Source organism: Caloenas nicobarica, chromosome Z, assembly GCF_036013445.1.
Source record: "Caloenas nicobarica isolate bCalNic1 chromosome Z, bCalNic1.hap1, whole genome shotgun sequence".
In the NCBI taxonomy this organism is placed as follows: domain Eukaryota; kingdom Metazoa; phylum Chordata; class Aves; order Columbiformes; family Columbidae; genus Caloenas; species Caloenas nicobarica.
Genome location: NC_088284.1, coordinates 46,758,842 through 46,773,425, shown reverse-complemented (window position 1 = coordinate 46,773,425; position 14,584 = coordinate 46,758,842). Strand labels below are relative to the sequence as shown.

Genomic DNA, 14,584 nt, shown 5'->3' with positions numbered 1-14,584 from the left:
CCTGTGCCCCATACGACTTCTACTTCTAGGGCGTATATGAAGAGTGGAACATCATAAGACTTGAAATTTCTGAATGACGCTGTATGAAACTGTTCTCTGTTCTTTCATTCTAAGTCACCATAGATGACATTTAGACAGCTGTGCATTGCATTATCTTGTGTCAAAAGAAGACACAGAAGAATTTCCAGTAATAAAATTTTTAAAAAGATTTTTTTTTTGTCTTCAGTGAAAGTTTATGCATGCATTTTAGGATCTGTTGCTTTTTCATTCTGAAAAGCCAGACATAAATCAATTAACATAGACAAAGCTTGAAATAATTTGCCTGTAATTATGCACGTAAGTAAATGATCAGGAGAATCAACTACGGTTCTGCAATTAGACTTCCACCTTTTAAATAATTTAGTCACATCATCGAATTAACAGATACCTGAAAGAATACCTGATTTCATGAGATTTCATACATGAAATCTGTTAAATAAAATTCCTATCAACTTTACAGATAATTCATATTAGGAACATGGGAATAATATGTGAAATGGGCCTGCTTTTGGACTGTAAATAGATGTCTATATTATTTATTTCAGATTACATTCAACCAAAAAAGTCATACTACATGCCTAACTGTGCTTCATGTTTAGTATTTCTGCTAATACCACTCTATCCTGATTTAGATACTTAGTCTTCGAAAAGAGCAAATTGAGGAAACATATCCACTAAAACAAACAAACAAAAAAGAAGGAAAAGAAGTGGGGGAAGGAAAAAAAAAAGAAAAACGCACTTCTTTAGCTGGTAAAATTCTTTGTGAATTAAATTTTAAAGCACAAACCATTTGAGACAGGAAACAGAAAAAAAACCTCTTCTACATATTCCACAAGATTTAACTTCAGTTTCCTCAAAATTAAATAAAATAAGGTCCCTCAGCACTTACCATGCAAAATAAAATTCACATATCTTTTAAACTACATTATAAATGTGTTTTTTTCAAATAAATATTTCACTTCCATACTGTATGCTAGAACATATCCTTTGATTAATCCTTTTTTCTTATGCTTGATGACGAGTTGCTATTAAAGTGAGCGATATCCAGTTATACATTAAGATAGAGGGTTCATTTTCTATTTCATGTCTAAAGGAAATTCAACAGGCATAATTCACCTTTCATGTTCTCAGAAATGTGCTACACTGTCAGATCTAAACATTAATTACATGCACTGTAATTTTTAAGAGCAAAAATAATCACCTGACCTACAGTCAGCCCACTCTTCCGCAGAGATCCTGGCAATAGTGAAGACCTCAGTCAGAAATTTGCACGTTATTCATATCCTTTATAAAAAGCAGTTATATGAAGGGTGCACAAACCAGGCTAATACTAGAAGTACTAACAGATATCTTCATGCTTACAAAACAGTCCAAGTACTGACCCCATATAATATTGGAATAAAAATTAAAATGTAATTTTTTTACCCACCTGAAGACAAACCAAAATAGCACAACTAATAAAACACAGGAGAATTTTTCTATTCAGCGTGACTGAGCACTGCTTGTCATAATAAACTCAATCTGCAAGATACTCTATCTTTACTGGCCAGACATTACATTAAAAAAGTGCCTATTATAACATTTCTTAACATCATTTAAACTGCCCCAAGAGGCTCCCTGAAAAGCTTCCAAGGTCTGCAGATGGAGCCTGACTTCTGATGCCACTTGGTTGTTTACTAATAGAGATGTAAATGCAGCATCATTTCAACAAACTCAGAAACATTGGAAAGATAGCTATCTGAGTTGCTCAAAAGACTTCTTTTTTTAAACTTATGATGGTTGTAGTGAGGTGGTCTTTTCCATAAAGCTCTTAACAGATACCTACTTTTAGTGTGACTGTCTTCTTATCAATGGCATTACTCAAAAGAAGAGGATGCTAAAATTCTGTAGCAGAGTTTGGACAGTTTACAGTACAACAGTTATTTTTAATTTAGAGAAGAAAAAACAAATAAAAATTTCCATATGAGTGATAAAAAGACCTGTTTGCGTATTTTCCATGTATATATATATATATATATACAGAATCCAAAGACAAAACACAAAAGGAATTTTTATCAAAAAGTGAAAACATCACACAAGTTTCACCTACTGGAAGTTTTCAGGAACAAATATGCAAGAGTTGCAATTCCACAGTAATCCTGCAGCTTAAGATGAATTCAAATTCATCTGTTGACACTAGACTTCAAAAGATGTAAAAAAAAAAAAAAACAACACACACTTATATTTCAGCCAGGGCTTTTCTCTGGTTGTTGGTCATTCTTTTCCTTTGAGAATACAACATTTACAGACTTTAGCAATGCAAGGCTGGCACATTCCTGCAATTCTTCATGCAGTGACAAATAATTCTCTTTACAGTGGCACTGCCACTAGTGAGTACTACCTCTAGGGAAACAGCGACAGGTGAGTATTCATGCTGTAGATTCCTAATTGTTAGTTTAGTAAGGAAGTCACAAAATTTCGATTCATCATTGTATGCACTGAAGTTTTGAGCCATACCAAAATCATCTACCAGTAGATTATTTTAATTGAGCTTTCTAAATCAAGAAGTCAAACAAAGGAACAAACAAACAACAAAACATCAAGAGCACCACAAACATTTTAGCCTTTTAGAAGCACCCTACATCCTCCACTAAGTAAAAAATAATCCACATGGAAAATCAAACTCCCCTAGTGGAAATGCTGTGCCCATTATGGAGCAGCAACAGTATAAAAGGAGATATCCGCGACACTTCAAATTGCTTTGATTCTCTTCTATCTTCGTGTATAAAAAACGGGGGAGGTGCATGTGTGTTTTTCAATATGGTTGCCATTTTCTTGCAAAAAAAGATTTTGTGCTGGCTTTCTGCCAGTGATATTTCTGCTGTGATGACAAAGGAGAAGAGTCCTCCCCCTATCACTATCTCTTACCATTTGATCTCAGCTGACAGCATCCCACTTGTTTTCCAAATTAAACTGTATGACTAGTATTATTACAGTGTATGCAGGCATCATCTACACAAGTATGTACAAGTTCACTACGAAGAAAGCTGGTTGAAAAAATAGAAAGCATTAAATATTTGCCCCCTTCTATTAACTGCTGGGCTCCTCCTTTTCCCTGAATCCTCAGCTCCAACTGAAGCTCATGAGGACTGAAGGTGTCTCAATGTCTTCCAGGGTGCACCATCACAGAATCAGATAAATGCAAAGTTACCTCCACTGAGCGATGTTTATTTTTACATAATTTGAAGTCTAAGGCACTCCAAAATCACTTCAAAAGTCAGAGCAGATATGTCCTGAATATCAGCATTTGGCATTTTTATGTGTAAAAAAAGTAAAAAATTAGTACATACAGTGTGACCTGAATTTACTAGTTTCTGAGTACTAATATGCAAATATAGAATGAACTCGCAACATACACTATAGCTATGTAAAAGCTGTAGTCACATAACAGACTCATCATCACACTTCTTACATGATCAAACTGTTATATACTTCAAAAAGTATACTACTTAATCAAAAAATTAAATATTATTCATATAAGCTGTATAATAACAAAATGTAGCTAGAAAATGATTCTCATAAGTCTAATACATACATGTGAAAAACAAAAAGGTTAAAAAAATGCCAATCTGATCTCAGATCCATTTAAAAAAAAAAAAATTGGTTTTTAAACATAACAATTTGACTTTGCTTTTTCATGTGTAGACAACACTTCAAATCAAATATCCTACTGCTGCATTTTCGAATTCCAGGAAGTGCTGTAAAACAAAAATATAAATGAGGATAGTGTGATGTGTTGTGACATTCACAGGGTATAATTTTCCAGGGATACAAATAAATCCTGTCAGTCACTTCCAGTATGCACCTCACAACAAGCAGAAAGGCACAACTTAAGAAAGTATTTTGCATTTGTCTTGAATAAATAAATTTGACGTATGTCCTGATATTGATTTTCAGACTCTCATTTACTGGCAAAGACCAAAGACTCATCCACTGCACTGCCGCCTCCTAAACTAGGTTGCAAAATCCAGTGGCGATGACACATCTCTTGCTATTTGTTATTTCACAGAACGTTTCCTGGACAAGCTTCTCCATAGCTTGAGTGCTATGCTTCACCACTATTATTATAGCCATAAGGCAAACAATAAAGCAATGAAAGTACCTCAATTTTTCTCATTCTCAGCTGAGAAAAAAAAAAAAAAAAAAAACACCAGATAAAGCAGCATGCCTGCGAGAGTTAGGCTGAAGGTGTGCTGTCGCAGAGCCAGCCTTTCGCGGGCACCTCGGTCCAGGTCCCACTCTGGGGTGGTGGGAGCGTGCCGGTGGGCTCCCCGCACAGCCCAGCCCAGCCGGGGTTTGACTGGGGGACATGGCGCAGAGCTTCACACGAGAGGAGCCAAAGCAGTCACCAAAACAGCTTACACGCTGCGGCCTTCCCAATAAGCTGGGCTTTTCACTTTTTTCTCTTGGCAAGGTTTGCCGATTGGTTGCCTGTTCAGAAACTGGGCAGCAAGCCCACAGCCCACATGCCATCCAGATGCTCCAGCCTCTCACCAGTCTGCTCTTACAGGGTCCTGCATTTCCAGAAAAAAAATCAACTATACCGCCTCAGTCCCTCTGACGTTGCTCATTAAGGTTTTTCTAGACATAGCTATTTTCCACTATAATACATGCCCCTTCTGTCTCCTAAATTAATAAAAGTGTAGGCACAGGTCGACATCACAAATGACGTGACAGACATAAGATTGCCCCTGATGAGCCCAGTTTTTCAAGGAGATTAAAAGATGAAGAGATTTAGTTCCCTGCCTTCTGGAAAACTTACCATTGCAGTCCATGCTGTGCATGTGCATTCACAGGGACAAATAACTTGAAATACAATTGAATTAATTTCATTTTTATGCCTACACATTTGCCCATCTCCAAGGATATGCTGTCCTTCACAATTGCTTACCTATCAAAAGTTCCCTATTGTCAGTCCTGCCACCACAAGCCATCTAGCTACCCAACCTGTCGCATGACTTTGAACAACCCCGTGTTAAACTACTAAACATACACTTCCAGGTCTCTGCATTAACACCAGATCTATTTTCATTCTGCCTTCTACTATGCTCTTGAATGAATACCATGTTAAGAATTAGACCTTCCTAGGTCTGTACAAGGCCATACAAGTCAGAATGAGAGCTGAGCCAAGGCCACCATCAGGCTCTGGACACAGCTCTTCCCCCTTTAGACTTAGGAAGATGTGGACACAGGGGCATGTGCCACACAAAAAGGTGTTGCTGCTGCCTTCAATTAGTTGCTACAGATTTCTGCATCTGCAAGAGAACCTAAGCATGGGGATCAACCAGGCCCCACACTAAGGAGAAATACCTTATATTTCCCGTCTGATTTTGAACCTCATATTAATTTACTGTGTTGGAAAATGCACTGACACTTGTGCTGTGCATTTTCCGTATGATCATTAGTTAGAATCGCATCGAGGCTGGTTACTTAGACATCTGAGATCCAATTACCCTGTTATTTGCATATGCACAACACCAACTGGCTTCAATGAGAGCTGCACATGCACCACTGACGAATAGCTGAGCCCCCACAACTGAGCTTCCACAAGTCACCCATCAAACGGGTGTCAAACTGGTATTGTGATAAATGTATGGAATTTCAAAGCAAAAAGAAACTAAACTTACGGACACACATTTCCCTGCTTTCATAAAATCCAGGGCAGCACTGGGATTTACGTCTGTACATTGTCTTTTCACCATGTCTGTAGGCAGTACGGTAACTGATCCTAAGGAAAACAATGAATAGTTGTTACACATAATTTATGTTTCAGAAACAAAACAATAAACATTCTTACAAATTTTAAAAAACATTCCGGTATCATTGAGACAAAAAAGCTCAAAGAGACCTTGATTTATCTGTTGATGAGTTCAAGAGTCCTAGTGATGCCCCACTGGAAAAAAAGTTAAGGATGTTGGCTACTTAACTAATATGCAAACCAGAGCATCGCTGCCTTTGCCATTACCATCCCCTATGGAGACTAAAGGCTGGCAATACAAATCAGCTTGCTGGATAATTACAGCTGTCAGTTTCCAAGCGAAAGCCTTCTGGGGATCATTCTCCCAAGGCTGAGTCAGTTTTCTCGGGGCAGAGATATTGTGGGAAGAGAATTTCTGGATAAGGCAAGAGATGTGAGGGCTCACGGGAGAGCTCGGACCTCCCGGGCAGCCAGCAGTGCTGCACGCCTCTCGCCACCAGGATGGATGCGTCTCGCTGAGCACAGCCCTGCAGGGTGGTGGTGAGCAGCACACGGAGAAATCGGCACATAAGCACGTCAAGAACTGCCGTTAATACAGCTTCTGATGCGAGCAAGTAGGGTTTATCAGAAGCGGGCTCACCCACTGCTTCCCCCGCTCTGCTCCTCACCATGTCCGTAAATCTCTTCCCTCAGCTCTCCTGGCTGCTGACCACATTGTCCACCAAGCAGTAAACACATCCTCAAAATGCCTGAGACAGTCTGAACTCTCAGCAAAAAACAGCTTGTATATAAATGGTGTCACAGGTAAACAAAGTGCAATCTCTCTTTGAACTCAGTATCTGCTTTTACCATACTCTCCATACTGATCTGTCTCCTCCAGCTGCTGTGCCCCAGGGAGCCTTTCCGGCTTCTGATGGTTCAAACTTATGGGCATATTCCTCTAAGGAAAATGCTTTTTACAGCTGTCACCAGTTTTTAATCATTCAACCTCTCCTTACTTTCTGCAAGCACAAGGAGTTTCCTTTAACAAATCCTTTCCTTTTCAAGTGGCATACACTTTTCCTTGGAACTTAAGGTTGCAAGCAACAAGGGGTCTCTCACGACATTTCTGAACCAGTACACCTCACAGGGTCTGGGGAATTTAATTTTGTGTATTGCATGCTTTTTCCTAACCCGTTTGTTTTATGTTATCACTTCATGGGATGATACAACTCAACCTGCTGATAAAACATATGTGACATCGCTTGGACAAGCATTTTCCAGTTGACACAGACCCTAACAGTTAGACAGACTATAGTTAGTCAGTATATACATAAAATCTTTACAAATATCAACAACGTAAGCAGTTTGACAATATTAGCAGTTATACATCACCTGTGTCGTGTGCACTTGAACCAGTTTAGGATGTCAGTACAACTGGTGTAGTAGATTTGATCAAAAGGATGCGGATATGACTCTTGCACTGTAACTGAGTAACTGGGGAGAGACAAAGCAGATTATCAAGCAAGTCCTTTATAGTACAGTCTGAATTAATTGAGTCTTTTACAGAGCCTTGATATAGAAAGGAATAAATATAACAAAATACTCGTGTGGAACAAAAACTCACAGAAGATTCGAGTTTAGGTAAAACATTAACCAGCTAACTTTATAAAACAGAAGATATAAATTGAAATATTTTTCTTCCACCAACAAAAGAAAAATAGTTACGTGGAAAGCTGTCATGTCTCTCCTGTGTAAAACATTTGATGAAACAGTACTACTAGACATTTCAAGAAAAGTAATGTAAGCCTAAATTTAAAACAAACAAACCAACCAAACAAAAAAACCACCTGTGTCTCAAATGAGCAGTAAATTGAAGTAATGTGTTGTATGTGTTCTCCTGTGGCAATAAACTTTTACCAACATCATCAGATAGCTGGAAAACTAGCTGAAAGCCAGAAATGAGGTTTCTTCTATTATCATACAAAATAGAAATATCTCACTGGATTTTCAGACAAATATCTTTTAAAAACTGTAGCTGTATCCACAGCAAAACATTTTGTTTGGTAGCTGAAAGATCTGCCAGTGTATTTAGATATTGAGTGTTAGCACTGAAATACACCTAACCAATGATTACTGAAAAACGATACAACTATTATGCCATCAGCCTATTCAGCAACCATAAACTATAAAATATTAAAGTCAATACCTTATTTTGTTTACTGGCTAAGAGAAAACCCTTTTTTTTTTTCAGAAATACTGTGCTTAAGTCCTGCTACTACTTTCTGCCAAATTATAAGCGGAAATAAATCTACGCTCTGAAGAATAAATCCTAGAAATAAATCTATGCTCTGAAGTCCAGAGCCTCCAGAGCTGTCAGCAGGGCAAGAGGAACAGAGCCCTGTTGCAAAAGGGAAAAATATTGAATCACCCTACAAAACAATTCGGCGGGCTGTTTGTGCTGGCAGTCAGTTCCTGATTGCGCAACAGGGCTGGAAAATACAGGAATGCATGGCAAGTTCCTGCAGTAGGACTAATTCCCAGGACCAGCCAAAACACTTACTCAGTGTGTAGCCCGTTCGGCTTTCACTCACTTTCACTCACACCCTGTTTGACCTCTTAGTGCCTGTTGCAGGGCAACGGCCGCAATCTCCTCTTCCTACTGTCATCACCTATACTGAAGGAAAACACATCCAGACCCACTTACTCAAACTGCCTAGAACTAACTCCCTGTTTTTCTCCACGTCCATGTGAAGGCAAGCAACCCTAATCCATCCAGCTGTCTGACCTAGTTGACAAAACGCTGGTGGGGTACTGCCACTCACCTGGGGCTCTGCGCTTTCTGTTCAAGGCAGGGTACGTTCTACCTCTTCTTGCTGTGGTCGCGGTTCATTTGCAAGGACTGCTTTATTACTGGTTGGAGTACATTTATTTAGAGCATATAGCACTGCCAGTGGCAGCAGCAGTAAAGGGCTTGTATGCAGGGATTTACTCTTTCATACTTGGATACCTTTGTTGCCTGCTCTGAGCAATAGCATGAATGTTTCGGTAAGTTTACTTAGCGTTCCTCCCCATTTCTAAGACTCAGCAGAAGAAGGAAAAAAGCTCATGCAACACAATGGGCATGCTTTCTAGATATATTTTTCTTGCTGCAGACTTTGATTAGTTTGTTTTAAAATACATTACACAATGTAAATAGTTATATTTGGGGCTTTTTCCCATTTTGCTTTCCTAGATCAAGGCTCCCTTCGAAACCACTTTAATCTATAAAAACAGTAAACAAAACATAAAAAATGTAGAGCAATATCCAGTAACATTGCAGATATGTGCCTGAATACTATAAACAGGTATTTAGTAGAGTAACTACTTGATATACACAACGTTGTATAAGTCAAATTGTACACAATAGTAGGCACAGAGACTCCAAATGCTTCACATGAAGCTCAGATAAATTCCTAGGGAAAGCCCTTAAGTGTAGTGTTGTGTTGGTTTGGTTTGGTTTGGTTTTTTCATAGAGAGACTTTATCAAAAAGTTAATACAAGCTTCAATTTTCTTTATAAAGATTCAGCTGTAACACGGGGAAATAAGTGTATAGTGGCATAGTAGCACATCCAGTGATTAAACATAAACCACAGTTTACCTTAAGTGCAGGATATACTGATGTCCTCAAAAAAACAGACTGTCTCAAGGGCTAGCTGATCAGTCATGCGGGTAATACTAATGAGACCATAAGGCTTGGTTTCACTCCTATAACCTTTACACAAGAAAAGAAGCAAACACTTGTGGCTCAACTTCTCCTACCCATTGTGGTGTTTTCCTTGCAGTTACCATGAAACTGAGTGAATGAACAAACAAATTAAATCGACGAATTTCTTTCTGTATGCTACAAATTTCTGAACCTCATAAAAAGAATTAAACAACAAACCTTAATTCAGATTCTGTGAATGTTGAACAGGAAAGAATCAGCATAATCAAATTTGGCCAAACTCCAATATGGTTGATTATATTTTGCATAAGTAAAAGCTTCTTCTCACTTAAATTGAAAAAAAGCTTTTTTTATTCACTTCTGGCATGCAGACGGCTGTGTGGCATTGCTAGTGTCACTGCAATGTTTTTTGCATCCTAATCCCTACTGCAAAGATGACTGCATTTCAGCCCAGTGTGAAATAATCTTTTACTTATCCATGAACTTACCTTGCCCATGCAGTAATGAGATTTTTTTTCCCAGTTCATTACTCAACTAAAAGTTTTAAATAATTTTTAAAACACCATGTAAAACAAAACTAAATTATTACAATCAGAATTCATGTCATGTGCTTTTACAGACAAAAATATTACCTTTCCCAGTGGCTACACACATTGGGATCTTCCAGATTCAAAGATAAAGTTGTCCCCATCCAATGGTACAGGAGTATGGCAGGGAAGCCAAAAAAGGATTTCAAATGAAGAACCATCTTTCCTAAAAGGTGGCTGTAAGAAAAAGTATTTATAACAGATAAACCGTATTATAGAAATGATAAAGGAGTTAAAACTATTGACCCATATCTAATCAATATATGTGATATAAAGCAACAGATACTTCAAGAAACATACACTGCTTGCCTAGCAGCAGCAATATCATGCCTAATTTGAAAAAAGAACCCAAATGGAACAGTTTTACACAAGTGGCAGGGCAGTCGGGTGGTGAACAATCTACATTTTAGAGGTCTCACTGTCCCATCAAATTGCAGGCAGCCAGGCTTAGTCTGTTCAGTGATGTTTTGTCCACACCATCACTTGGTGCTTCAATCTCAAGGCTGGCATTAGCTGAAGACCACAGGAGCAGAAAGGTTCAGCTGATGACACAATGCCAGAAACCCTGCACATCACTCAGGCACAGGGGGATGTTGTGCTACCCTATTCATTGCCAGCAGCACCCCCAATTCCTGCAGCCTATGGCGACCTCTTAAAAAACCCCAGATGCCACCTCACCTCAAGCAGCATCTTTCATAAAAGGCTCTTCCCCAAAACTACACGCTGCTTTCACTACATGACTTTTCCTAAAGATGCTTAAGCACCCAAGGCACAGGCCAGCAAGGGGGGTGATGCCCAAGGTCTGCCTGTGAAATGCTGCACCCCGACACTTGGTCACTGCCTCGACCAGGGTGTCTCCATAAACTGCCTTCTTACAGGGCCTAGGCAACAGCGTCACGTGGAGAGATGCAAGCCAGAGGAACGAAAAGCATTATAAAGACATTCTGCAGGACTTAGGCGGTTGTGTTGCTTATTTTTTAGTGCAAATACACTAATGAAATTATATATATGCATGAATACTCCTTATTAGTTCTTCAAGATGTTAGACAACACTGTTGGAAGATCCAATGTGAGCTCAGGACCTGCAAAAAATGGCTTTTACTAGCTAACCTAGAGTTCTTATGTGAACAAATTAATTAATCAGGGGAAGGGTTTAAATGACTTTGCTTTGCATTGTTGACAGCCTCACATGTTATCCTGCATTGTTACTGCTCTTTATAGTTGAATTCCTAATGTAGTTTGCAAAAATATCCCCTCCTCTGCCAGTCATACAGTTCCCAAAGAGAGTAAAAATTCTGTTCACAAAAAAGTTACTGTAATAACATAAAAATCTAAAAGAGTGTCCTAAAACTTTGGCTAGGTCTTAGTTTTCAGGCAAATTAATTTGCATACTAAGATACTTTTAATTCAACCTGCTGTTAATCCACAAATACCAGAATGAATGTTGGTAGTAGGTAATTTGTAAAGATTTAAACTACTGTATTTCCATTTCAGTGAACATTTGACCTTATATCCTCATTTACGCACAAATTTTAAGACTATGTGGCTACAGAGATCACCAAATAAAAATAAAATCATTGAGTCTAATCCATAGAATAAGAATTTCTAATAAATATGTTTGGTTTGAAATAATGCAAATAATTTTAATGAAGTAAATTAATAAGAAATATAATTTTCTTTACTCTAAACATTATGGAACAGAATAAAGCAAACCACACCAATAATTTTATTATAAGAGAACAAAAGTTCACTGGGCCATGAGAGAAAAATAGAGATGAAATAGTCTTACTCTACAACACCTTCTTTAGAAGTCAACATTAAAAAGCTCTCAAAAAGAAACTATTATATTTGAGATATCTGAGGATACAGAGATGATCTCATTTTGTTAAATCCCTCTTGAAGAATCAGGGCTGCTAAAAGACATTTCATGGTCTGTAACTGCTACTCTGCATGCACACTGCACAGCAGAGTATTCAGTGTACAGTTGTTTAAAGAGCCGTAAAAGCATCTGTATTTTCAGGTAATAATGTCAACGAAGTGGCTATTTCCCTCACTGAAAATAGCCACTTTGACTATTCAGACTGTAAACTTTATTTCTTTTTTTTCCTTTTATTCTCAACTTCAGTAACTTTCCTTTTGGATACATTTAACAAATTTTAAAATTAAAAAAAAATCATTTGCATGAACCCCCTAGTGTAAAACTTGATTGCATTCCAGATCTTTTGCTTAATTATTAAGGAAAATCAAAACAGAAAATCAGTACAACTGATTAGCATTGCTAAGGTGTTTATATTAGCAATAAAAAATGTAGATGACTAATTTAACCCTTGCTGTCTACAGCTTGCACTGAGATACGCTGACCAGAGATTAATTTTTCTTATTATATATTGCTTAAATTATCTCACTCAATAATACATCAGTATCTTCACTATCTACATATACATAGTACCGCTGGTTTAAGTACTGAAAATGCCCATTTTGGCGAAGACCTTCTCTATGCAAATTAGTGATTAATAGATGTATCGGAGAGTAAATAACTCATGCTAAGACAGAAAGCTCCTCTGACATCCTACAGCATATTGTATAATTTATGTTCCTGAGCCATAAAAAGGAAATTTGCTACCAGGCATCAAGCTTTCTACTGTAAGTAGCACTACTGACCTCCATGAAAAAGAATGGTTGTTCCCAGAATACTCTACACTATCAGCAACATGTTTGCATATATGCAGGGCGGGCGGGCAGAAGATATTTTTCAGATTTCCTATGGGAGTTAGCAAAATACATTTTCAATCATTTTTATTGTTAACCAACATGTACGATGCTCTCAGCGCAGGTGAAGTCTCTGACTTCACAACCCGACTGACCACACAGAAAATTTAACCTAGCTCACAGCGTTCTACTGCCAGGTCTTTCTTCCACTGAAGTACACAGCAGAACATATATGTCTCAACAGAACACTAAAATCTTATTGCCTCTTAGCATTTTTATACTATTTGAGGCAAAAACTTTGGTTTACAAAGCCGCATGTTGACCCTCATTTGGGCAGGATCTTTAGGGCAGGTGCTCTGCAATATGAGGTCTGTTCAGTTCAGAGACTTGTCTGCTTCCCTGGACATTAATACAAGCCCATGGTTTCAAAACATTAACAGGAAAGTAGTGCAGCTGCATGAAGCAACTGTAGAACACTCCTCTAAGTTTCTGTAATCTAATTAAGGAAATTTAGCTCATTATACATTTATTATATCAAAGGAATATATTAATAGTCAGCAAAAATAGTCATATTAAAAAATTAATCTGATCATCCCAAGGCATAATTACTAACAGGTTATTTTTAAATGGTGTAGCAGGTGTACAGGTATCCCAAAAATATATTCCCATAAATTACAGGTACTCCCCTCAAACACATTTTAATGTGAGCAACTACATGAACTACATTCTTCTCAGTAGTAAGCAGATGAAAAAGCCTGTATGCGCACCATATGGACACAGATAGTTAACTGTTACTACCCATCACCTGAGATTTGTAGACACTTTCGCTGCCACCACTGTGTTGATGGCTTTGCACATGTTTTGCTTTGGTTTGGAGTCTTTTCCTATAGAGTTCAGGATCAAAACCAGAGAAAGAACAGAAAACTAAAAGAGGCAAATAAATGTTTCTTCTCTAGGTAGTGAAAATTCAGACACTATTAAAAGTTAATCTCTCCCCCCACCCAGAGCAGAGTCACAAGCAAAGCTCAGGACACTGAGCTCTCCCTCAGATTTGTTGTAGCTAAAGGTAAATAAACACGAGTGGAACTGGGGGAGCAGAGGAAGCTAAAACAAAGCAAAATGTAAAAGAAATAAAGGTTGCTTAAGGCTGCAAACAAGTCCTTTTTGGTCAGCAAAATCAAGTGCTGCTGGTGAATTAAGCAGGATTAGAACTGCATGAGCAATAGAGAACAGTACAACACAGTCGCTAACGTGACATAATGGACCCAAGACCAAGGGAAATGCTGATGCAGCTTTCTCATTGCTGTTGCAAAAGCATTTTTACCACTGTAACATAAAAAATGCAGCAGGAACATGCCACTTAGATAGAAGATGAACTTCAGAATAGTAAGAGCTTTTCGTACTCTGTCATGGTATCCATAAGGTTTTACAACGCTCACTTCTGCCTTTCTGCAATGATATCAAACTGTTCTCTGGGCTGCAATCCCATGGGCTGTTCTTAATTACACTTACATTGCATTAACCTGCCATGTACAGCAAATGCTATTTTAAAAAATCTTCATTCTGCCCATCACAGTTAAACTTGCAGACTGAACTGTAAACCAGAGAGTCGTTACTGTGGGTGCCCTGGCTGGTGCCTCCGCCTCCACACTCCCCAGAGCATGACAAAGCCAGCACCCCGTAACAGTCTTGGTGACTGCTACCCACAACTGGAAATCACAGCTCCAGACAAGATAAAGACTTTTTCTAAAGATTTTCTGGTGAAGAATTGTTTGGTCCTTCATTTCCTATGTATTGTTTTCCATAACATCATACTCTCCTCACTC

General features: G+C 38.2%; 1 protein-coding gene across 2 annotated transcripts in view; it reads right to left on the bottom strand.

Moving 5' to 3' along the window:
* Positions 1 to 14,584, bottom strand: part of MEGF10 (multiple EGF like domains 10) — a 106,140-nt gene that overhangs the window by 70,019 nt on the left and 21,537 nt on the right. For both annotated transcript variants that reach the window (XM_065656035.1, XM_065656036.1), the window contains 3 exons: positions 10,095 to 10,226; positions 7,151 to 7,252; positions 5,706 to 5,806 (listed from right to left, as the gene is read on the bottom strand). In XM_065656035.1, the coding sequence (XP_065512107.1) occupies positions 5,706 to 5,806; positions 7,151 to 7,252; positions 10,095 to 10,210 (319 nt within the window). In that variant the 5' untranslated portion in view covers positions 10,211 to 10,226. The remainder of the gene's footprint in view (positions 1 to 5,705; positions 5,807 to 7,150; positions 7,253 to 10,094; positions 10,227 to 14,584) is intronic.